The following is a 26396-nucleotide window of genomic DNA, read 5'->3' as shown; positions in this document are numbered from 1 at the left end:
CTAACGTTGCACCAAAGCACTTTCGGTGGATTAATTAATTGGAGAGTTTTTCACTCACTCTACTTTATGACACAAATTAAAAGTAAATAAAAAGAATTATGTATATATATTTTGCTTGTTTACAGTTTGAATTAACATTTTTAAAAGAATACACTAAGACCGTACCTGAAGTTTACCTTTCACTTGGTTGTTTACTTTGGCATCAATGTGCCTTACCACAATGCAGTCTTTCAGATCAAACTGAGCCCTAAATGGAAGAAAACGAAAAAGGCGGATTGTATGTTTTGTTACAAAAAGATTATATGTCAGAACATTTGGGAAAAATAGCATTGCTCCCAAAAGGCCATTTGCATTGGTAACCCTAGATGAAAAGGGTTTGATCTGAATTTGATATGATCAGGTGTTATAGTCATGGAAACCTTAATTCTAAACACTGCTCTGGAAGGTAGAGTGAACTCAGTATTTTAATAGAAGCGACCATATCAGTTTATAAACTGTTTTGGAAGTACATATAGCTTCATCAGGTGCCAATGCACTGCATGGGTTGGCACAATCACGTATATTTGGCCCACCTGCATAGCAATACTGGCTTACAATTGAAATGGCATCGTCTTGCCTACAGGCACATGCGGAGAGCTGGGAGAGCCCCCATGGCACAGCCCTGAAATGCGAACTTATTTATAGCAATGAGATGGCAGGGGCTAGTTGTGCAAGAAGATAGCGGCAGATGAAGACTATTTATGTGCCAACATGCCTTGTCGGTATGAGAACGGGACACCGTGCCCAAGTTGAAGGTCTCGCGTCCGGTCAAGCATGCTTTAAAGTGAAAACAGAAAACCTACAGCCACTTATGTGCACACACCATTGTGGCAGTGAACAATACTTTGCCGCGTGTGATGTGCCATCCTGTATGAGACTTTAACAATGCATATACCAGTCACAATGTAAATATAAATATAAAACAATATACACTACTATATAGTGATATTTATCGAAAATACCTATAGCTAGAAAATGTGTGACCAATAGGTTACACAGGATTGTAATAACAAACTCGGCCCTTTGCCTCTCAGCGGACACACCATGGAGCAGGGATCCACAGAAGGATGGAGGGCACGAGCCAGCAGCAGTCACAGGTCTGAAGCATATGCCAAAGGCAAATATCTTCTCTTCAGGATTGTAAAAACATGAAACATGCTCCTAAGCAGGGCATGCTGATGAGGAACGACAGGGATAGTGGGTGGGGGCAAAAAGGGAGATATTACAGTCTGGTGTTATGCTGCACTAAAATAATTGTAGTACCTTCTAAAGACGTCATTTAAATCATTTGCTGTACTAAGTCCACATTATCGTGCACTGGCGCAAAGCATGTCAACGGGAAATATTTTGTAAATATTCAAGTGTTCTGCGACACAATTAAATATATAAAAATATATTGCTATTATAGCCTTTTTGTTGTAGAACACATGCCCATGATTTACCCCATCCCTTTCACACAATTAGGTACATATCAGAAATTCACACTTTTTGAAAGGGAACCATTCATCCTTTTGACGCTCCTTGGAATGATGCTATTTTGTTATGAGCAGGCTGCACCACTGCACCAAGGAAGGACATTTGGAAACTACAAACGATTCAGTGCCAAGAGCTTAAGCCTAATAATAACCCACCATGTTAAACCAGCCCTGAGACAGCTGGACTGGTGCCATGTTGAACAAAGACTTACAAAGTACTGCATAGTGTATTCAGATTCTTCACTGATGATTATCTTCTCTACTTCGGTACACTAATCCCTCACTACACACTAGGTTGCGATATTAGATAAAGTAACACCAGCCGGCTCGACTTTCCCAAATACAGAGGAAAGAAGTATGGGATGAAAACAAGAAAGGGTGCCAAAAAGTAGAAGACCTTTAGGTGGAGATGTTCACCTAAACCTACTTTTCCTTCTTTTTTTCTGTTCACAGAACATTTCCATAAGTAAGACTGGAAAGCTACACCACAGCCCCAAGCGTACTCCCCGGACGGTCACATACGTTTCTATTCAGGCTCCTCTTTGCACGCCATAGCAAAGAACTCATAGAGTGCTTTGGACCCAATAATGTAAGCCCTGTACGGCTTACCATCCTCGAAAGAAAGACTGGAAAAGATTCCAGAGGCCATAAACCAATTCAGTCAAACTAAAATGCTGCACTGAGTATGCCATGAAAACCTAAATGTTGTTCACCAGCGTTCAGTCAAAAAAGAGCCTTCAAAATCTACAGTTTTCTTCACCAATGCAGCATTTTGTCAAAACAGGTGATACACCAAAGGTGTACGGTGGCTGTGCCTGCTCAAAGCAACCACTACCAAACTACAAACCAAGGGGTAAGAACCATACAGACTATAAGGTCTTTAAATTAGAAAGTGAGTCTGTGGGCCAGAACAGGGCTGTTGCAATTAGAAAGAAACTAAAAAAGGCCCTCTTCAGAGAAGCCTTACCAACACTATGCATATCCACACTGTCTATCAACCGACAAACAAATGCAATCCTAACTAACTGTGGAGAGGTTATGTGTACCTCTGTCTCGGCTGTACAGTCAAAAGGGTCCTGATTTATAGTTTATGTAGCACTATACAAAAGGAACAGGTATACAAGTCTTCCTCCTACTGTTGAGCGTCAGACACAACACTCAAATAAGTTTCCCAGAGACATACGCCTAGCAGGCAGAAACAAATAATGTAAGTTTGCAAAGTGTACAAACACCTACAAACTGGAAAAATCGGAGAGACAGCAAATAGAAAGGGCATACTTCTCTTTTGCCTTTGCCATGGCCTCATCTGCTATTTCTTTCAAATTGATAACCTTCTCTCCTCGCAACGCCCCATCTATGCAAGAGAACAAGAGAGAATAAACATGAATATAACTTTGAATGAGACAAAGAATACTGCTTTTTAAAAAACATACAGACAGTCAGTACCTGCTGTAATCAGGACAGCACATTGGGAGTCCAAGATGCGTTCACAAAGGGATTCTGAGGAAAAACCTGCAAACTGAAAGACAATGTCAAATGAATGGGATTAGTGAGGTTACTGTCATCATCAACCACAGGCTGGGTGTCAACACCTCAAATGACTTCAACAGTGCGCTACACATTTCAAAACTAACAAAGGGCCCTGTGTAGAGTTTGGTAGATGCTGAGCTATTCAGAGATATAGAACCTGCATGCACTCAAACAGGTAAACACCAACCCCTAAATAAGGCCCAAAGAACCCATAAGGAGAGGAGCAAGAAATATCTCCTTGAGAAGAGTAAGAACAGAATCTGCAACTTAATGTAAGGTTTATTAACTAAATACACGTGGGACATTATGATACTAAAGCAGCAACATATGCAAAAGGCTATTTTACAAACACTGTATTAACATTTTAAAGTCATTAGATGCTAGCAAATAAATACAGGTGTTCCTACTGGAATTATATATGTATTCTTAATAAGATCAATGCACAATCGCAAAAATAAGACTACAACAGGAGCAGATAGAGCAAATAGCACTCAGAAGTCTATCACAAATGATACAGCAAAAATCAAGGTTTTGATATATAATTCAATTTATATTGTCATATATGCATGTGCAAAGGTGCATAGTACCCCATGTGAATCGGAACACAAACAACACAGACAAAAATATAATTATAAAAAGAAGGAACAAACAAACCAAAACAGGTTTCCAAAAATTACAAGAAACGACCTAGAACTCAATACATATATATCCATCAAACCCTTTTGACAGTCAAAAGGTTGAATCACATGATTCGCCTGACACTGTCAACGATGTTTCAACCCTCTTGTGAAATATGGAGTCTCATCAGGACCAAGAAATGTTTGGGACACCTGAAAACACAAAATTTATAGAGAGACTCCTTAGTGGAAAAACAGTTTGAATTATATAATGGTGTTATACCAACCTGATAAGGCAAGAGAAATCTAACTAAATGGTGCACCCCACCACGTGTTCAACCATACATGTGTTCAACCATACTCACGGTGGGAACCCTGTCTGGGAACTAAGTGTGAAAGGAGATAAAATCAATAAAAAGGGCAATTGGAAAGCAATTAACCCAGTAACATTGAAATGAAAAATTATTAATGTTGCATGGAACCAGTGGGCAAAATAAATAAAACTGATAATTAGCCACCAAAAATCAGAAACTAATAAAGGACTCAACCCCATGCTAAAAAAAACTAACATACTAACAAGAATCCAGGTGTGTGAAAGGATGTAGATCATCACCGATGCCATATCATTACTAATTGTATTGGATAATTTGCATCATCAAGAAAGCGAGCTGCGGGATGCAACCTCGTCAAGATAGAAAGGCTTTAACAGCAAGGCCGACGGCGTCTGTCTTAAGGATAGGATTGATGAGTCATAAAGAGGCTTGAAGCGCAGGAGCTCCAGACTACGGTGGCCCAAAGGGGGCAGAGTCAGACTCATCATGGTAAAAGGAAACTCAATGCGCGGCAACCAACGGAGGCAAGAAAACTTGTCAAATCTGGATTAGTGCACAAAGTGTAAAAAAAGCGAAGCCAACCCGTTACCAAAGCTGCATGCCGTTCTCTGTGTGATGCGGAACGGGGAGAAGTGCATGGTCCGTTGCAGTAATGACAACATTCTCTCTCTCTATGTGGGGCGAGGTATTGTGAGAATAGGCACAAATCAAGAAATTAAACGGAAGTACCTGTCAGGTCTGGGTTCTTATTGATGCAGAGTATGTGAAATAAATGCCAAGACACTAAGACTAGAAAGGAAAGTAAATAAATCAGTTGACATTGCAATCACAAGAATGAACAAATCCCAGTAATTAAGAGAATTAAAAAGCTTGTAATGTAGCATATGAGTAAAAACAGTAGTACCTGTCTAGTCTGGATCATTAATGATGCAGCATATGTTAAATAAAAGCCAAGACAGTAAAGAGAGAAAGGAAAGTAAATGAACCAGTTGACATCGTTATTACAAGGACGACAAATTCCAACAGTTAAGAGAATTATAAGATCTTGTGATGTAGCATGTGCGTAATAACAGTACACTTCTTCATTTCAGAGCATTGCAATAATCATGCCAATAGAACAGAGTATGTGGAATAGTGGCCCAAAGGAAAAGGTTAAGTAGAAATTATGGAGGCAATTCACATAATGGTTACAAAGGGTGAGCAACCCCAACCAATGAGCAGGGACCTTAGATAAAACCAGAATACCTGGTGACAATGACCCACAGCAGATAGCTATTTTCATTTTGTCACAGCAAGACCTCTCTTCCTCAGAAATCAAATTATTAAGTGGAAGACTTTCTTTTGTCATAACTGAAAGGTCTGATTTCTTACTTAAAAGGCTGAACCACCCCCAATTCGTCAGCAAGATCAGACTAAAACTGTTCTTCCTAGACAGAAGTGACCCTTTTTCAAATTCAGTGACTAGTTTAAGACCTCCATCAAGTTTTTAGCAATCGAACGCCATTATGACACCGGAATTGCTCACGTTTGAGAGGTTAGGACTTGGAGGTCTGGATGCTATGAATTCTACTATGGAATTTGTACCTTACAACATTACACCTGTGGAAACACAGGCATTATTAGCACTTAAGAGTGAAAAATTCCTCATTATTAATCCAGCTGATAAAGGAGGTGGCATTGTGCTACAGGATTGGAATATCCATGACACAGAACTCCGTAAACACATCTCAGACACTAAACACTACAAAAGACTTGCCACAAATCCTCTGGACATGATCCGAAATGAGACTCTGAATGTAATAACAGGAAGGAAGGAGCAAGGTCATTTCAGAAAAAGAATGTATGTTCCTTAATATTGAGAATCCACACACACCAGTTCTGTACACCCTACCTGGGGTGCACAAAGACCTCAAAAATCCCCCAGGTAGCCCCATCTTGTCTGGCTGTGGCTCAATCAAGGAACCACTAGGAGATTACATTAATTACTTCATCCAAGACTATGTACCACTGCAGGAGACTTATGTGAGAGATAGCACCTTTATGGTGAATCTCATTTAAGGCATGTCCTTTAATGCAGACACTGATATAGTGCTAACACTGGATATCGTCTCACTTTACACTAACATACCACAGGAGGAAAGTATAACCATAGTTATGGATTTATTGAATACACGACCACCACCTGTGAAAGTCCTACACACATTATTATATCGTTTCCACGTTTTGCACCAGAGTACAATTACTTAAAGTAGGACAATCAATTCTTCAAGCAATGCTCCAGTGCCTCAATGGGGGCACTTCCCCCCCCCCAATCTAGCTATCATTTATGTGGATGATTTGGAGTACAAGTATGCCCTGTCCAGAAAAAACAGGTATTACCTGCTGGAAGCACTATATAGATGATATCTTCTTCTTGATTTAGCCAGGTCCAGAACTAGAATTTCATGATTTTGTAGATTACTTGCATCAGGTCCAAAAGCATCTCTGGGTCTATGCCAGTGGCCGTATGCCGGAATTGACGCCTTAGGTGGTCTTTTTGCAGGGGGAAAATTGTGCCTGTTTTTCACACCTCCTGGAGACTTATGACATACCTGTAGGTACAGGAAGGAGTGCGGCAGACGCTCACAACTCTAAGGTCCCACTGGGAGGCAGAGATCGGTACGCCTCTCCCTGATCTTTCCTGGAGGAGAATACTGGAAACTATTTTCTGGGTGTCCAGGAATGCTAGCGTCAAACTAATCCAGTTCTTTTTATCTACATTGGGCCTACTTACCCCCGTTGTTTCCAAGCCATGTTCCTGACTGCGTTCTCAGCATGCCCACCTGCTCTGTTGCAGATGCAGGTTTTTTTTCATATGGCTTGGTCATGCCCGACTTTACTTCAGTACTGGACAACAGTTCTGCAAGTAGTGCCGGGGCCACAGACAGAGACTTCCCTGTTAGTCCCACACTGTGCTCGCTGGGCCTTCATGAATGTTCAGCAACCAGGAAGGTTACTGATAGATTTGTGGATCTGGCACTAATTCCCCCCCCACACACTTTGACCATGAGTTGGAAGTCTCCTTGTGGTCCCGATGTTTACAGATAGGGCAGGAATTGATGAGGTAGGCAGACTGTGACAGGGAGGCGATCCTCCAAGAGGAAGCTATGGGGGTTAGAAGGATATCAATACTGCCTGCTTGGGATGCCATATTAATGGCCTGTCTGCGTGTGGAACATGGAGGCTGAGCAATCCTGACTGAGACTGCTTCTGGTGACTCCATATCGGACTCAGAGGATGGTGCATTGGCCTTGATACTAGCTGGTTTCAGGCTGTGGCATTTGTCGCTCCCTGATCCCATGGGTTTACTCCCCACCCCAGTTATGAGTGAAGGTCACTGAGTTGTGAGAATAGTATGCATGCAGTAAGACTGGTTGGACACAATTGTAATTATTGTGTGCAGAAGCTTCTCTGTGGGATCTCCCACCTCTTCTGCCCTGGGAGGATTTGTTTATGCTGGGACTGTCGCTATTAGTATGCCTAGCCACTGTAGCTTTCTCATCATTTACTATGCACTTTGACTGTAACTGATACACCCCTGCATTTAGCCTGCCAGAGAAGATATTTGTTGTGTGCATTAGCTATGTTGTGTATTATTCTAAAATGTAATTAAAATATTTACAAACAAATATGGCAGGTAATTGATATTGCTCCTACTCCAGTAAGAGGTGGAGATCTAACAAACATCCTCAAAAAATGGGAGGTCAAGTGGATTGAAAGCTGCAACTTCAATGAACAAGGATTGAATACAACAGAGGGATGGCGTTCAATATGTGGCTGCATTAAAGGACTGACGAGTATTTCCAATATGGACTACATTGTTCTTGACTCTAGCTGGTTTCTCTGCCTAATGACATTGGTTGTTTTGCCAAGGCTGACTCTTACTAATATTGTTTGAGCTACACCTTCCCTCGTTCTGAACTGTGGACAACAATTGGACTTTGCTCATATGTTCCTTTCGCTGAGAATGATTAATGTAGCCTTTTAAAATTGTATTACTACTACATATATGGCACAGGGCAAGGTTATTAATTTATTTTATTTTATACTTTCTTTTTTGCTCACCCTTCGTAATCACAATGTGAATTGCCTCCTTAATTTCTACTTAAAGTTTTCCTTTGTGGCACTGACCCATATACTCTACTCCGTTAGCATGATTATTGCAATGCTCTGACATGATGAAGTGCTTTGTTTTTATAGATATGCTACATCACAAGGTCTTCTAATGTTCTTAATTGTTGGGATTTGTTCATCCTTTTAATTATGATGCCAACTGGTCCTTAAGTTTCTTTTCTCTCTTTAATGTCTTGACTTAATTACACGTACTCTGAATCGTTAATAACCCTGACTTGACAGGTACTTCTGTTTAATTTCTTGATTTTTGCCTTTTTCCCGCAATAGCTCGCCCCACATGGAGAGAATTTTGTCAATATGGCAACGGGCTGTGCACTTCTCCCCGTTCTGCCTCACAAAGAATGGCATTTAACTTTGATAATGGGTTGGCTTTGTTTTTTTACACTTTTTGAACTAATACAGATTTGAGAAGCTTTCTTGCCTCCATTTGTTGCCACACAATGAGAGTTTCCTTCTACTATGACAACAGGCTGACTCCACCTCCTTTTGACCACCTTAGTCTGGAGCTCCTGCACCCCAAGGGTTGTTATGATTTGCCGTCCCTATCTTTAAGACAGAGACGCTGCGCGCCTTGCAGTTAGATCTGTCTAACTCGGTGAGGTTGTATCCCGCAGCCCTCTTTCTTGATTCAATTAGCAATAATACGAAATCGGGCCAGTGATGATCTACATCCTTTAACACAACTGGATTCTTTTTAATATGTAAAGGAATTTGTAGCTGGGGGTGAGTCCTTTATTCGTTTCCGATTTTTAGTGGCTATTATCATTAATTCTATATATTTTGACCGCAGGTTACATGCAACATTAGCAATTTCTCATTTCAATGTTTCTGGGTTAATTTCTTTCTAATTGCCTTTTTTTTCCTGATTTTGTCTCTTTTCACGCTTAGTTCCCAGACAGGGTTCCCCCCATAAGTACCTATCTATTGTTGAGCACTTGTGGTGGGGTGCACCATTTTGTTAGCTTTCTCTTGCCTTTATAAGGTTGGTATACCACCATTATGTAATTCACACTTTTGGCTTTCTGGATTCGATTTTCCATTAGGCAGTCTCTCCATTTACCTTCTGCTTTCAGATATCCCATTCATTCTTGTTACTTATGAGACCCCATATTTCATAAGAGGGTCGAACCATGTGATTCAACCCTTTGACCGTCAAAAGGGTTTGACTGATATATATGTATTGAGTTCTAGGTCGTTTGTTGTAATTTTCAGAAACCTGTTTTGGTTTGGTTTTTCCTTGTTTACATAATTGTATTTTTGACTGTGTTGTTTGGGTTCCCTTTCACCTGGGATACTATGCACCTATGCACATGTATATGTGACAATATACATTGAATTATGTATCAAAACCTTGTTTGTGCTGTGTCATCTGTGATGGACTTCTGAGTGTGTGTTTCTCTACCTGCATCCTGTTATAGTCTCAGTTTTATGATTGTGCATTGATCTTATCAAGTGTACATATATATTTCCAATAAGAATCACTAATTCTCATAATACCGTTAAGGCCCTGGTTCTTATTGAGTAGGGTTGCCTACGTGTTTTGTTGAAGGAAATAAATAAAAATATCAGCTTGGATTAAAATGTTATGATCAAGAAACCATTATGCACCATTTTTCATTTTTGGAGGGACACATATTTGATTATTCAAATAGACGGCACACAACACAGTCCATCCAGTTCCCTCCTGCCTGTATGGCTAGAATATGAACACTATGGGGGTCATTCTGACCCTGGCGGTAAATACCGCCATGGCGGAGGTTGGCGGTAGCACCGCCAACAGGCTGGCGGTGCTCCGCCGGGCATTCTGACTGCGGCGGTACAGCCGCGGCCAGAAGCGGAAAGCCGGCGGTGTACCGCCGACTTTCCGCTGCCCATGGGAATCCGCCATGGGGATTCTGACACCCCATACCGCCATCCTGTTCCTGGCGGTTCGCCCGCCAGGAACAGGATGGCGGTATGGGGTGTCGTGGGGCCCCTGGGGGCCCCACAAAGAATTTCAGTGTCTGCTTTGCAGACACTGAAATTCGCGACGGGTGCAACTGCACCCGTCGCACCTTCCCACTCCGTCGGCTCCATTCTGAGCCGGCTTCCTCGTGGGAAGGGTGTTTCCCGCTGGGCTGGCGGGCGGACTTTCGGCGGTCGCCCGCCAGCCCAGTGGGAAACCCAGAATGACCGCCGCGGTCTTTTGACCGCGGTACGGTCTTCTGGCGGTTCCCGCTTGGCGGGCGGCTACAGCCGCCCGCCAAGCTTAGAATCAGGGCCTATGTTTTTCAGCTGCGCCTATTTAGAATAAGCGCGAGACTGGTCCTTTAAGGCCAAGGGCAGAAGTTGGCAAGTGTACAGGAATGGTAACTGACCTCATATTTCTGAGGTATGCCTCTCTTCCAAGGCAGGTGATGCATGGCCTGAAATAAACCCTGCTCACTCGAGGATACTGCTTTGACTTGCTAATAATTACTGTGAGATAGTAGACAAACAAGTGGTTTAGGTACCCTGAAGAGGCTATTTAAAAACCTGCTGTGCAGTAAGTTATATTATCACTAGGCGTTGCCCCAAGGTCAGCATCCCTCGATCCCCAGCTGTCCTAGTAATAAAGTTAGCCTTGAAGCGATACTGCTGATCCGGTTTGACTGCAATGTATTATGTAACCACTGGAAAAGAAGTACGGGAGTTGCAAGAGACATCTAAGATAACTAACTTATTTCGTAGATTACATTGTACTTTGACTTACAGTGTGAAATGTACTTCTTTATTTGGTAGGGTTGCATCATGCATAACTACCTCACAGTAACCCTTAGTTGAGCTATGTTAAATGTTAAATTATATTATTGATGCTGATTCGCAGTATCAGAGACAGAAGAACTAGGCATTCACAAAATGTCTTTATTTATTCTGGAATTTTATAAAGCGCTATGTGCAGGGGCGTAGATTCAGGGGGGTGTTTGGGGTGCTATAGCCCCCTAATAAATGTTTTTTGTGATACATATTTGGGTAAAGGTGGTTTCAGTCGGATATGGTGCAGTGACTTTCGGATTTCACCAGGAATTTTTACACACCAACAAAAACGCACACACACTGCCTCCCTCTGTCTGTTTGGAAAAACTTCTAAAATGTTGGTTGTTTCACAAAATAATATGCTTTCTCTCACTTAGTACCCATACCGACCTGCATTTATATCCCATTCTGCTGCCCCTTAAGTCCCCGCTCATGCGCCATGCTTGCTGTATAATGTTTTTTAACATTACGTGCCAGCATCATTCTTGGAAAATCTGAAGCTCATACCCAACCCCAAATCCTACTGGCCAAGCTACAGCCCTGGGTGTGTGTCTCCTTTCAGTTACTTCACAGTGCTAAAAGTCTTGAAGATAACATTAGCTTTGGTCTGCTTGTGTGAGTCGAAACAGTCCGATGAGATATGTAAAAAAAATGGATGATATTATTCAGTCACGACTTATCTAACATTTATTTGTTGGGAGTAAAGCCAGATTTCAGAGCCATTAAAGAAAAAACATTCAGGGCCTTATTCACAATGATAAACTTACAGTTTTGTGTAAGGTTACAACTTTTTAGGTATTCACAAACGACGACTGTAGTTTTAAAGGTAGTATCTTTATGACTGCACAGTCTCCGCAACATATGCAGAGACTCTGCTTTCGTAAAGATACTACAAGTAAAACTACACTCGTAGTTTGTGAATACCTAAAAAAATAGCGACCTTACATAAAAGTGTAAGTTTACCTTTGCGAATAAGTCCCTCTGAATGATACGTTTTAAGAGGGTAGGAGGTTTTGAGATGAACAATGAGGGTGGATGAATACATTTGGATATATTTACAGAATCAGTGATTCGCTAGGATTTACTGTTTTTTAGTCAGAGCCCTGCCCTTTGAAAATATTCCTGCATTTCAAACTTAGAATTAACAGGCTGTGCATGCATTTGAAAAATATATGTTCCCAAAGGAAGGACAGTTTTGCTGAGTTCTACCAGCTGGCATAAACTATTTTAATCTATTGTAAAGGATCATTTTTGTTTTATGGGTCACACCCAGAACTTCTGAAAGATATCAAAGGCTGATTACACCTTGGTTCAGAGGGAAAGGTTTCTTAATCAGAGAAGGGGTTGTGCCAAATCAGGATGTGAATGCAGATACTGAACCTTGGTGCTGCCATTGTTTGTTGAGGCTTGGTAGACATGCACTGAATGCAAACAGTTGGACAAAGAACATAGTTTGCATATTGGTAATTACAGTCACGTAGTCCCTTAAAGGTATTGTTATAAGATCTAGGCTTTGTAATAAAATAGTATGGAAAATCGAGCTTTTGGAAAAATATTGCTGAACCTGCACAATTTGCCACGATTTATGCAACCCAAGGGAAGGATCAGGCCTGCTTGGTACACTGTTAAAGTGACAGGTGCCTCCAAAGCCCCTTTTTGAGCAAGGCTCCCTTGAGGGAAGGGTAACAGTGGCGCGTGGCAATCATCTTCGAGACTCTGCATGATCCTCCTTTATTAAACTGAAGAAAATGTATAAATTACATGCACACCGATAGCTGCGCGAGGGGCTGTGAATTCACACAGAATGCACCACTGTTTCTAGCAGCGTTCACCCATGTTCTCCCTAATGAGGACATTCAATATTTGTTCAAGTTTCTTTCACTTACTCAGCCTGACCACCACCAGCCAGTGACTCACGACCACTTGAAAGCAAAGGACGAGAACTGATGCGTAGGGATGGGATCTAACAGGACAGCGTGGCTGAGTTTTCAGAACGACCGAAAGGTTTAGGGAAATTCATCCTACGCACACTGTGCTACAATACATTTAAGGTTTTCCTGAACATCTAACTGGATTTTGTTACAGTTGTTGGCTCAATGAGCCTACCCTGCTGTCAAGCATGGCCACGTGATCTCTTGACATGTTTCCAATTTTTAGATGTGGTTAATGTCTAAGTTGTGCAATAACCACCGAGGTATCCCTCTCTTAGAAGAGACTACTCTCACGAGAAGAAAAAAACAAGCTACAACTAAACACCACCTCACTCAGAGGTGAGAAATGGGGCAAAAACCTTTTTCTATATAACTCTTACCCACTCTAGCAGTGGTATGCTTCATCATTGGGTTCACCCAGACACCTAAAGGTCAGGGTGGGCTCGACCAAAATTCCTCATCCAATCCCAAGGTATCCCTTTATTAACAGGGAGGATGGGAAAGATTAAAACATATATTGGCAGGGGCATTCAGGATAGTGTGGTCCTATGGCCCTATTAAAATGTCCAACATGTTTCTGCCTTACACTAATGGCTTAAGAAGGTCCAGGGCATTCATAAAGGTAGAATTGTATTATTACTCCCCCACTGATGCATTACACCTTAGTAGTAGGTAAGAATAACCCTTCCGAGGGCGGTGGGGGTAGACGCTGTAGTCACACCTTTGTCAAGGGTCCCTACCCTCTGGAAATCTACTTGGCATACCGCTCTCCCCGACTGGGTAATTCTTACATAATTCTAGGGTACTTCCAAAAAGGCAAGTACTTCACAGTCATTGCATGCAAATATCTATGTATGCATGCCACATATTATCCGCATAAGACACAAGAGTGCATCACTGGGGAAGTAATAACACAATTCCGCCCTGACAAGGCCATTAGCGTACGGCAGAAACATGTTGGTGTTTTAATAGAGTCATAGGACCACAATATACTTAATGACCCTCACAAATAATTTTTAATCTTTCCTATCCTCCCTGTTAATAAAGGGATACCTTGGGGTTGGATGAGGAAATGTTTCCAGTTAAAAGATCCCCCTACACAGAAATATTCAAAGAGCTCCCTGTTAGATGGTCAAGCCCACCCTGACCTTTAGGAGTCAGGGTGACGCTGATGATGAAGCATACCACTGCCAGAGTGATTGAGGGTTATAAAAAAAAACGGTGTTCCCCCCTTTTTCCACCTCTGAGTGAGGTGGTGTTTAGGCCTGCCTTTTTTGCCTTCTCTTGGGAGTTGCCTCTCCTAAGAGAGGGATACTTCAGTGGTTATTCCATGTGTAGCAGGGAGTATGTATCCCCTCATCCTTTGAGACACAAAAGGATCTCTCTACCATTCCAGGTCTAGGAGTTCCTTTGACCTCCTGCACCTAAGTTTTGAGTATTTTCCAAGTCGTACAACACAGCTGTTTCCTCTGGTACAGTGTAGGTGGCCCATGGATGGTCATGACACTACTGCAGCTAGCATCATCAATCGGTGATGCAGAATGAAAATTCAAAATTATGGTCCTCCTCACTTATAAACACAATTGTTTTGCCTACTACTCACACTTTTTCACATTTATATATTCGAATAAAATACTACTACTTCTAAGATTTTGCGCCATTTGCATCACAAAAGTGATGCAAATTGACACAATTTTATTTTTACTAATTTACTTTCCAGCGCAAAACTTGATTTACGATGTAAAATCATTCAAAAGTAGCCGCAAAACAGTGTATAGCGCTGCTTTGCATTACTTAGTGCCAAGGGCAGAGTTCCATGGGTGGTGCATGGGTGTTCCCATACAACTGCAAGGTTTGCGACACAAAACCCTATTTACAAAAAAAAAATAGACAGGGTTTTGTGTGTCAAGAAATAGCGCCTTTTTCAAATAGGTGCTATCACGGAGAAATGCTTTTATTTCTCCTTTCATTTCCGACTTTGCCTATTTGCTGCAGTGTGCAGCACACATACAACGTGGAAAAAGTTTTAAAGTTAATCTAAGCATAGGATTTTCTACTGGAAGGATATCATTCCAGTCCAAAACCTAAGTTGGACTCAAGCAGACACCCTTGCACTATGGTCAAAGGATTGTGCGTGGCACTTGGCAGCACATTTCTGTGCATGGATCTTGGGCGAGGGTGAGGAGTGTGCGATATTTTTGTAAATATGGCGCTCTCCTGCTCTCTCCTTACGCTGCCTTTTTGGCTGCCGAGCTGCGCTGAGTGGAAAGTTAGCAAATCTGGGCCTACGATTTCAACAGTTACATAGTAAACTGTGATGCATTATATTTGCCCTACAATTATGCTGTTCAGAATTTGCAAACCTGAGCTCAGAGACATACATGGTACATAGTGCAATGATAGCATCAAAGGTAGGTACATAATATAAAAAGTTCATAATCTTTGTGACAATACTGTGTGGGTTAATTTGGCTTGTGCCACTTGCATACTTTTAACAACCAGCCCTTGCACAATTGGCCCTGGTGGGACTCCAGGTCTTGGTTATTCTGCTTTTTGTTTTGCTAAGTGTGGGGCCACATGAAAACACGCAAAAGTGGATGGAAGGAGTACTTGCAAATAATGTAAATCACTGACAATCGCTTGGGGTAGCATTTCAACCATCCAAGCACCTATTGTTTTATGCACACTGTGGCATTTTAGATGGAGGCCTGCCTTATGCAAATCATTAATGTCCCTGCCCTTCATGGAAACAGTCCATCCCGAACTGCCTGGTAAGACCCCCTCCAGAAGAGGGAACAAGCAGCCCAGACTGGCTTCGGCCTACTTAAGCACAGCTAGTGAGGTATAGTTTGGATTTTGTGGCACAGCGAGCAAGACCCGCACACGAGCATAAAATTGGCCACTTCGGTCACTATGTCAAACAAAGAAAAGGTGGTGGTAAGACTGCTTGCAAATACTCTAAACCATTGGCAACTGCTCTGGTTAGCAGTCCAACCCATTGCTGCATGGTGTGTGAAAAACATTGGACTGGAATGTAGCTGTTAGAGATCGCCACTCGCTGAGATTAATTCCATCCATCACTATGTCACTTGTTATAATTGATGCCCTAAGTATGACAGGATGCCCAGACGTGGTTCCCGTGCTCACTGTGCCATAGGAATCAAGATCCACCCTAATGACAAGGTTTTATAGATAGAAAACGGTCTGGGGTTTCTTGGGTTACCATCTGGAGGGGACCACACCTGGCAGTTCAGCATGGGCTTTTTCCATGAGGAACAGGCTAAGGAATTACTGATTTGCGTGAGGTGGGCCTCTGTTTTGAGTGGCATGATTGGGGTGAAAAATGATGGACTGGATTGTGACCACAAGCAAACAAGAGTCGATGAGATTAATTCAAGCAGTTCATCTATCAATTTGCTTTTTTACGACTAACTTGTGTAGTCAGAGATGGATTTATAGCCACATATGATGCAAAGGTGGGTCTGTATCTTTTGGGCACATTCGGTGCACCTCTCTATGCATCTTTGACAGCTCTGCCAAACCCTCCGTTTTACAGGAATTAACATCTGGGAAAGTCATATTTCTGTAAACATTTATTATTTCTACGCTTTAAATAAGGCTGTGTTAATTTAATCTCTTTACCACACTAATCTAATATGAGGCATTGCTGCCTTTTGAAAGTTCAGGTTGGGCTTTGGCAGTTCCCACTCTGTATTTTGTAGTCTTGCTGCCAGCTGCTGTTCGCCACTCTGTCCACCAGGATGCAACTACACTCGGATTCAGGCAATTGGAGTCACTCTTGTAGATGTAAACTCTTTTTCAGGGGAGTTCCTATCTTCTGTCTATGAGGACCACAATCACAACTGAGCTTCATAAAAATAAAGTTAAAGACCTAGAGAACTAAAGCCTCTTTACAGGGCAGATGAAACGCTGTTAGGTCTACTCTATTTTGTTACTGCACTACAACAATGTGCTAAAACTAAACTCATATCACTGTAAAAGGAGATTCCAATGTACACAAGGACAGTCTAAAGAAAATAGTGAAACCTTCGTGGTCCCCCATCTTCACCCACAAACAAGCATGACAATTTCTGCCAAAACCATAGCATCAACCTTCTTCAGAGCCATGAAATATTGGTTACAGACATAACAAGCATTTTCAATGCAAAGGGTCTCGCATTTGTTCGCGTTAGAGCTATTAGCGTTGTAAAGCAAACAAAACACGCAGAGCGATCGCGCTAGGTAAAATGCAGCACAATCGCGCTGCGTGGAAAATAAACAGATAAAGTAGTCCAGACCCCAGGCTGAAAACATCGAGCCTCGTATGTTCTTAGTACTTTACCAGTGCTGTGTAGGTGGGCTAAACACCGGAAAAGGCATGACATATGCATGCCTTTCACAAATGAAAGCAAGCGGATTTTAAAAGGCAAGCCCACGAACCAATGCAAGTGACTGACGTGGCATGGGCGTGGTTTGAAGCCCAAAGAGAGATAACAGAATGGACGGAGCGCTTTGCGCTCGCCCATAAAAATCAATTCACTTCCTGCAGTCTGTGCAATATTGCGTGCACCTCTCCACAGGCATGTGAGCCATACATTTTGAGAATAGTGGTGCATACATGCAGCTGCTTGGACCCGTATCACGAGAAATGTTTGCTGTCACTTTGAACGTCTGGAACTGTGCAGCTCTCCCTCCTACCACGTGGTGAGTGTCTGACCTACATACCCAGCATTGTCAATCACATTGGATGAGTGGACAAATTAGGCCTATGTCCATGTCCTCCAAAAAGGCTCTCAAGGGTTATGGCCAAATGAACTCAGAAGAATTGTTACAAGGCACCAGATAATAGGGGCAGAACCCCAAAATTAGACAGGTCCTTGTTCACAAGAGATACAAATCTTTGGGTCCCTATGCCACCCTGCAATAATTAGCAGAACTAGTCCTAGATGTATTGTGCATGCTGAAATGCACTTTCTTGAACAGCATCAAACACAACACTTTCAACCAACCCTCTGACCATGAGGAATGACAAGTTGGCAGCAAATCTGGGGATGACACAGGGTCAACAGCACCTCAGCTTACCCAGATTCTGAGTCCACAATTCGTAGAGAAACGCACTGAAACTGTATTACCAAGTCAAATGAATGGATACCAGGAGGTCCCAGTGAAGGAACCCGATGAGATGTTGAAACCAGAGGAACTTGAACTTCTGCATCAGAGATACTCTGATTGGACCTTCCATGGGCAGTGCACTCATGATGCAAAGCCTTTGTAAGCCTCTGGACAAGGAGGTTAGGGGTCAACTTTGGGCCAAATGCCCTAGGCCAATGCTTAATGAACAAATAGCTTAGATCACTCAACAGAACCACCACACGTTCAACTTCCTTTCTAACTACAGTGGGAACCCCTAGAATGGCCTGCACAGGTCATAGATGTTTTGCCATAATGAACTGTTGGATCTGACTAAAACACTGGCCAGCAGAGGATTTCAAGATTTCTGATGAAGGAGTTCCCGCTGATATCCTAAGCAGACAGATCTGGAGGGCAGTGTGCCCATTGGGAAACACAAGGTTTGCAGATTCCCCACAGTGTTATCGGGCAAACCTCTGTCTCCCATGTGCTCTTTTGGTAGATTAAGGTGGTAGGTGTGTAGGGAGCAGCCTCAGTTTGAATGCTTATCTTTAAAGGCATGAAAGGGTACATGACAATGTTTTTGTACTTGGCACCATGTGAGTGGGTGTTGGATGTGAGGGTACTCCACATTATGAAGGAATAGGATGTTTCTCCTAAAAGAGAGAGAATATTTGTCACCATTAAGAAACAAAACAATTCTTCCAGGACGGCAGTGTACCCCTCACTTCCTAGTGAGACGACACTGAGAGTATTTCAATGGCGTTTAATGAGTTATTGACTATAGATGCAGTAGGCTGATTCATTGTTGCTCTGAAATCTCAAGATCTGGCGTCTACCAATACTTGACAAAGTGTGTGGAAAACGACCAGTGGAAGAGCGTTTTTGAACACTGTACTGTTTCGCCAGTGGTGTCACAGCAAGCATGACATTTTTAGGTGGTGCAAAATTGGAGGATATCGTGAACGCAGTTGGTCGAACAACTCCATGTTTAAAATACTGTATTTTAAACCAATGCATGAGGCAGCTGCCAGGGTGGAATAGATGGCCAGAACTGGCATAATATAATCCTTCATTCTTGCCACAGGATCACGATTTGCCTCACTATTCTATGGGAAAGTCTTGACAGAAGACTTCAAGACAAAAAGGCGCATACTATCCCACACTACCTGAACATAAGACTGCTGAAAAGTGGTGTGGTCGTCGTAATGTTGATACCCCATTTGTTATCTGTTGTTACAGATCATTTTTGTTTTATGGGTCCCACACAGATTTTCTGATAGATATCAAAGACTGATTATACCTTGGTTCAGAGGGAAAGGTTTCTAAATCAGAGAAGGGGTTATGCCGAATCATGGTGTGAATGCAGATACCGACCCTGGGGCGGTAAGCTCTAAAGAGAAGGAGGCATGATGAGGTGCAGAGCAGAGTCTATCTGTTTGGGCTGTAGGGTTATAGAGGTTCAGGACGTGAAATCCATCGACAGTGGGGGCTTGCTGCTCCCAAATGGTAGGGCTACTAGGATAAAGGCAATAAAGCCCAGAGTGAAGAACTACATATGCTTTAAATATATCGATATTAAAGTAAACTTGAGCAGAACATCGGTTCAGAATAGTGAACATATAAATTGGGTGCTAGAAGTACCTGCTATTTACAGCAGTTAATTACATCAGAAGTATGGTGTGAAACAATGCATACAAATGAAGTTTTTTTCTTGCTACAATACATGGTATACCCTGTCTAAGCATTCCAGATCGCAAAGAACTCTTTCTTAAGGCACATCTGTATTGAAAACGCTGTACTGTGTTTTGTAAAATTAATAATTCAAATACACCATTAGGCCCTAACACAGGGCAGCGGAACATAGTCCACAACTGCACCCTTGCGAGCAGTGAAGGATCCCATCCACATCCAGCTAAATAGATATAAAGTCAAACTACTAAGCTCTCTTCTCTATAGGTGTAACTACAAAGGCCTTGTACTAGAGGTGTAACTACAAAGTCCTTGCCCTGACACCAACCACCGATCTTCGGAAAAGCCTAGTGTGGACAAGGTGCCTTCCTTAACTACAGGAAGAGGTACAATTTATCCAAGGTCCTGCAGAGTTCAGCCCTTTGTTTAGAAGCAGAACAGAGCGCGGGGCCCTATCCAGTCATCTAAGGCCACTAAGGAAAATCGCAGTATGACTCAAAAATGCAAAAAAGTGAAGCGCAGCACAAGTGACAGCACAGTGCACGGGCCTGTGTTACTACACTGTACATTGGGGAGCGAGGGGTGCCAGAAATGATAAGTTTGCTTTCTGGAACAAATAGCACAAAATAAGGGTCTTTCAGTCCACTCTACCTTTCATCCCCTACATGTTTCAGTGGAAAAGGTGGCTCTATACTGTGCCGTAGGAAAATTAAGAAAAATAATAAAACGGAATAATGAAATGAGAACCAAAACCAGACTGGATAATATTCTAACCATTCAAGAAAGGCTAGTGGACAGTGGTGACTCCTTGGCCGTGGGGGAGGGGGGTTGCCTCCCTTTCTGAGCCAGCAGATGAAAAATAAAAACAATAGCCTGCTATCGTTTTATTTTTCACCATTTTTCTTCTACTGGCTTAGCCAGCAGGTGCAGGGAGGGGAGGGCCTGGGCCACGGGAAGGTGGGAGGGGGGAGGATGGGAGAGTGCACTAAGTGCGCATGTGTGTTTGGCCGGGCGTGTGAGGCCGGCCAAACACACATGCGCACTTAGGTTTTTCCAACCCAGCTGTATACACACCTGGGCCGGAGAAAAAGCACAGACCCCAGACTTGAGCATGGGCAGCAGTAACTGCTGCTCAGACCAATCCTGATGCTGCTTACATGCTATGTTTAGAATGTAAGCAGTTCAAGGATTGCTGAGGCGCCTGTGCTTGGGTTCAGCACAGGAGCCTCAGCAATGCAAGGCGGCAGGAGACGGGCAGGCGAGGTAAGTGTTTTTTTAAAATGTTGTTTCCCCAGTCATCGTCCCTTACTCCCCTCCTTGACATATGTTGCAGCCGCCACTGCTACGGAAAGCATTTCTGGGTGAACAACTTGGACAGAGTTAAAACGGCAGATAGTACTATAAGAGATTCATTATTGCCATGTACCAAATTAAAAAATGCACTGAGGCTCAAAACTAAAAGAAAGTGACTTTACAAAGATCTCATAATTGTGATTACTTTCATGCCCTGATGAACACAGCATATACAGAATAACTTCTCCTTCAAGGCATCCTAAGATAAGGAAGGGCAGCTTGACCCAGTGCTTGTACCTACCACGATGGAATGGACTGCTCCTATTCTTGCACACGCCAGCATAGCATACACCAACTCAGGGATCATTGGCAGATATATTGCCACTCTGTCTCCTTTTTTCACCCCTACATGGATATAAATAAAATACACCCTCAGTAACTAACATCAATATATTCACTTTGTAAAACACTGATAATGCCTACGTGACGGATCTGTATATATGAGACAGAGAGAGAGAGAGACAGACAGACAGAGAGAGACAGACAGAAAGAGGAAAACAAGGAGAGAAGGAAATAATTTTTAGGGGCATAACTTGGTCAGTAAGATTGGAGGGGTGTGAGCTTCAGAGTTCCCAACAATCATCCTGGCTTATCTTGTTAGGATACCTTATCTGAGAAGCAAGACATGAGGGGGGCTTATCAGGCAGTGGAAAGGGATAGCACTGCGGATTGTTAGTGGCACTTAAAACAACATATTTTGTAAAATAACCAACATTTTTTAAGATCTTCACAACAGAGATGAGGGAGAGAGAGTGTGTGTATGTGTGTGTTTTAGTCTGTGTGTGCATGTAAAACTACTAGATGAAATCCGATAGACACCTCACCATACCCAACTGAAAGCACCTGTTACCAACTATTTGCTACAGTATACATTTATTAGAGTGTAGCACTCCATCCACCCCCCCAAAAGCTCCGCCCCTGATAATATTACCCATTGTTTCAGCCAAAGATATTATTGTTCTATGTTGTCTCAAATGGGCCACAAAAGTTGCTCATGTCAGCAATCTATCAAGTAAACCACGACGTACAACACTAAGCTATTACTTTCAACCGGCAGTGATTATAAGTTTGACTTTATACGTTTCTGGGAGGTGATCCCATTAAAATGAATGAAGGTCAAGATTTGACTGGCCATAAAGTGCACAAGAAAAGTCCCCTGTGGGTCTGAGTACTATGGAACGCTTTTAAGGCCTGGATGGGCTAAGGAATCTACAGACTAAACAACTATGAAAACAACTTTTAGGGGGAACAGACAACTGCGTATGCACACACTTAAAGCTATTGCTTTGTATTCAATATATTTGGAAACATGAGTTGATGTACAGTTGTGGCCCACATTTACTAAAATGCAGATCGGGCAAATTACTGGTATAAGCTGTTCTCCCAGGCTGCCATTAGCTCAAAGCAGAGCCCTAAAGGAGGCGGACATTTTTAAGTCTTGTGTTAGCCAAGGCCTTTTGATTTTATTAACATTGTATGTATAATATACTTACTTACAGGGTATTTCAGCCAGCCCTCTTCGTCCACTGGCCTGTTGTTGTGTCATTCACATTTGTCTTCCACCCACTGCAGCATATAGCCACTGGCTAATTTCAAAGTGAGTGGTGGCTTTCTGATCTTTCTACACACAAAGTCGTTCCCTTCAGTACCAAAGACTAGTATGTCAATGTGAGCATTGCTTTTAGCCAATGTTCTTTTGTACAACAATACCGTTTTGCAAAAAACATGACACAATAAGCACAGACACATCCGAAAGGATGGCAGCCAAAAACAGACCTATTGCCTTTGCCAATGCTTGTTCGGGAGGGCGAGAAAGGTCTGAGATTAATTTGGCTGTTTGGGAGGAGAAAGGTGACTCTAAGCTGTGTGACGCCCTCCACGTGAGGGTGAGGTGAGAAATATACCCAGGTTAATAATTATTAGGCTTTATTTCTATCTGGATAACAGAATGAACTGAGGCCGTCGCCAGCTATTCATATCAACAGCTATTAAAGGAACAGGTTGTTAAATGAGGGCGTGTTGAGGATTTACAGTGTACTGGAGAAGGGCAGTACAGGCAGCTACAACATACGTTCCTGGGAACATTAATGTGCTTGTTCAGCTTTGAATCATTGTTAAACACGTTTGCTGGTCGGTGCAGAGACCAGTAGGAAGGTCTCTTCCTAGGAAGTTTGCGTGATTAACCGTTCTCTGGCCCTGCCCCTTTTGTGGAGTACAGGTACATGGGTAAATGAGTGAATGTCTCTCCCCCGCTGTTGCCTCTGCGCACTCAAGGCACTCAAACTCCTGTCTTTTCCAAGTCAGTCTCTCTCCCGCGCTCTCTATCTTAGTTTTAATCTCCTGAGGTATTCCCTTTTCTCAGCATGCTCACTCTCGAGACATGGTCAAAGAAGAACCTGTAAGTAAGGGTCTGTCACAAGGGGCGATTAATTGGCATAGAAGGCTTCCTTTTGAAAACCACAGCTGCCGCATGGTAAAATAAATATTTTCTCACCTCGGAATACTTGGGTTGAGAGCTGAGCTGCCAGCAGCCTTGCTCACCAGCAGGATAACAGCCTGTGTGCTGTTTCAGGTCGTTATCGTGAAAGAAAATGTGCAATTATGCCTGGAGATTGTATTGAAAAGAAGTGAGGCCTACCCTGTGGAGGGAAAATGTCGTTGTTTGGAGATAGTATTGGAGAAAAATGAGGCCTGCCCAGTCAAGGCAACCCTTAGTTATCTGGAGACAGTATTAAAGAGAGGAAAGGTCTTCCCAGTGAATGGAAAGTTAAGTTGTCTCGAGATAGTACTGGAGAGAAGAGAGGCCAACACAGTGAGCCTGATTCACATAGGTAATGTACACTTTTGAGTAACTGTACACGTTTAAGTTTACTACTTTTCGGTATTCACAAACTGCATTTTGTAGTAGCTTACACTTTTGTCGTAAATCCAGCACTAGTCATGGCCAACCATTAGTACTGCAACACCCTCCCACTAAAATTAATAAAGGTAGGAGCTTACTACAAAAGTGCAAGTTACTACAAAATTGCAGTCTGAGAATACTAAGAAGTAGTAAACTTGCTGAATAATTTAACTTACTACAAAAGTGAAGATTGTGACTAGCACTTTGTGGTAAATTAGCTAGCTTACTCCACAGAGAAATTTGCGTCCCTCCCTTATCCATACGTGGGTGCGGGGTTAAAGTAGGAAGTTATTCAACAATCATACAAATTCCCAGTATTTGTCATTGCATTTCCAATCTCTGTACGCCCACAGATATTCCTCCCACTTGTTGTTGAAGTAGTCAATATATCAGCCACAATCATTTACCTTCCATTTACCACGAATGCATTCAATGGAGATCACCCATGTTCTTAAATAATTTGCTACGTGCGCAGCTGTAGGAATTTTAAGACCTTGTGTATTTCATGGATTCCAGTAGAGTCTGCCCGTATTACACAGTTTTCTTCCACAACCTTAATTTTTCTATAGGCAGAATTAGAATAAATGTAAAATACAGTATGTGAGATATTAAGGAATACAAAAAATGTTGCAGTTTAAGAATGGTAACATGTAGAAAGGTGACAGAATACCTGTCCCTTTCCATCACCCTCTCGTCAACTGATCTGTCAGCCAGCACACTTTAAGCGGTTCACCTAGCTGCATGGCAACCCCTCTGCGAATATTCCTTGAGTTTTTATCAAAGGTGTGCGGGAGGGCACAGTACAACAGACAGGTGGCTCGTCCAGTGGCAGGGGGATAGCCTTCAGCTGCGGGTCATAATCTCCTCCCTACGCTCAGTGTTTCTGAAGCCCACAGGTCAGTTTTGAAACAAGGTAAAAATATGTTGAGCTGGCGAAACAAACAAATTAGCAGTTAGGAAAACATGTCCACTCTTTAAGAGCTTGTCTCAAGTGGGACTCTGCATTGGGACACAGCAGCAGCTAATCTGGGTGCAGGGGAGGTGATTGTCAGTTGTGGGAGATGAGTGACCACTCCTTGGTCTGGCACAGTGGGATGATGGTGCCCGCAGGTAAGTTTAGAAACGGGTGTTTTAAGCAAAAGAAAAAAAATGGCAGCTTACAAAAGTATCAAGAAACAAAGAGGTTCTACTAAATTCAACAATGCAACATTGTATCATTTAATGGATCACCTGGAACATTTGGAAAAATATTAGAGCAATCCAGATTACCAGCTTCTAAAATATCTACTGAAAGCCACAAGGGCCTCCTTTATCACAAATGTCTTGCAGTGAGCGATAAACTGGACAGATCTGTCCACCTACGTGACCAGCATGTTTACTGCCCTGTCCAGGTAAATCCACAGAGCCTCCACTACATCAAATAAGTCGTACTGTATGTTTGAATCAGATGCTGGGTTCAGTAATAAAAGGTAACATCTTACTCTCGGTGAGACAGTCATTTGACTTTTAGAAGGAAATTGAGCCACACTCTCAAAAAAATGTGTAAATAGGAAAGTATACACAATAATAGCTGGGATTCTTCAAGCAGTCTTGCAGTGGTATTGGCTACTAAAAATGAGACTTTTATGGACAAAAATCTAACAGGAGCCAATTCACTGTGTTCAAATGGAGGATTCTGTAATGCTGATAAGACTAGTAGAAGATCCTAAGACGATGCTTACATCCATTCTGTTGGTCTCACAAGGGAAATCCATGTAACAACCTAGCGGCCAAAGTCTTGATGGAAGGCAAACCCCAACCCCTCTCCTTCCAACTGAGGTATTTATAATTAGACTTCCTGAAGCACCGCCCTTTGGCAGATAGGAGGAGTCGGGTTTCAAATGCAGACTCTGTTGTGCAAGGTCAAGGGTCCTTTAGGTGAGTCTCTGCCTTTTGTTTTCCTTGATCATATTTTCAATTGGTCTGATGCAGGGACATCACATCTCTTTGCGCCTGTGTTGTGAGTGCTACAGGCTGGAGACTAGCCCTGCTGGTAGGGGTATCATCAAACAAAGACTGTCTCAACAGCATCCTGTGTTCTCCTGTGGAGAAGTGTGGCTCAATGGTTAGAGCGGCAGACCCTGAGGCAGAGATCTGGCTCAAGACCAGGGTTCAAGTCCCGCTTTGGCAGGTCTTGGGCTCAATTCCCCTTGACCAGATAATTCTTGAATCGGTGCCTAATCTAATTCATGGGTGCAACTCTGGGCAATAGCTTGCTTAATCTCCACAACGGCCCCAACAGCGCTTGGATGCCTGGCTTCACCCTGGGGGTGCTCAGGAGTGGGCGCCTCACAGGGAAAAGCCAGGAGGGGTTCCATAGCGGTATGAGTACAGCACCTTGAGACCCTAACGGGTGAGTAGTGCGCTATACAAGTGCTAATTTACATTTTAATTTACATCCTAGACAG

The 26396-nt window shown here is 42.6% G+C and overlaps 1 protein-coding gene across 1 annotated transcript in view; it reads right to left on the bottom strand.

Annotated features, from left to right (window-relative positions):
- ACSS2 (acyl-CoA synthetase short chain family member 2) overlaps nucleotides 1-26396 on the bottom strand; it is a 121850-nt gene that overhangs the window by 70926 nt on the left and 24528 nt on the right. The window contains exons 4-7 of the mRNA XM_069216657.1: nucleotides 21289-21392; nucleotides 2961-3033; nucleotides 2793-2868; nucleotides 166-247 (exon numbers count right to left, since the gene is read on the bottom strand). Coding sequence (XP_069072758.1) covers nucleotides 166-247; nucleotides 2793-2868; nucleotides 2961-3033; nucleotides 21289-21392 — 335 coding nt within the window. The remainder of the gene's footprint in view (nucleotides 1-165; nucleotides 248-2792; nucleotides 2869-2960; nucleotides 3034-21288; nucleotides 21393-26396) is intronic.

The sequence above is a fragment of the Pleurodeles waltl genome, chromosome 2_1, assembly GCF_031143425.1.
Source record: "Pleurodeles waltl isolate 20211129_DDA chromosome 2_1, aPleWal1.hap1.20221129, whole genome shotgun sequence".
Lineage (NCBI taxonomy): Eukaryota > Metazoa > Chordata > Amphibia > Caudata > Salamandridae > Pleurodeles > Pleurodeles waltl.
This window is presented reverse-complemented; position numbering and strand designations above follow the sequence as displayed.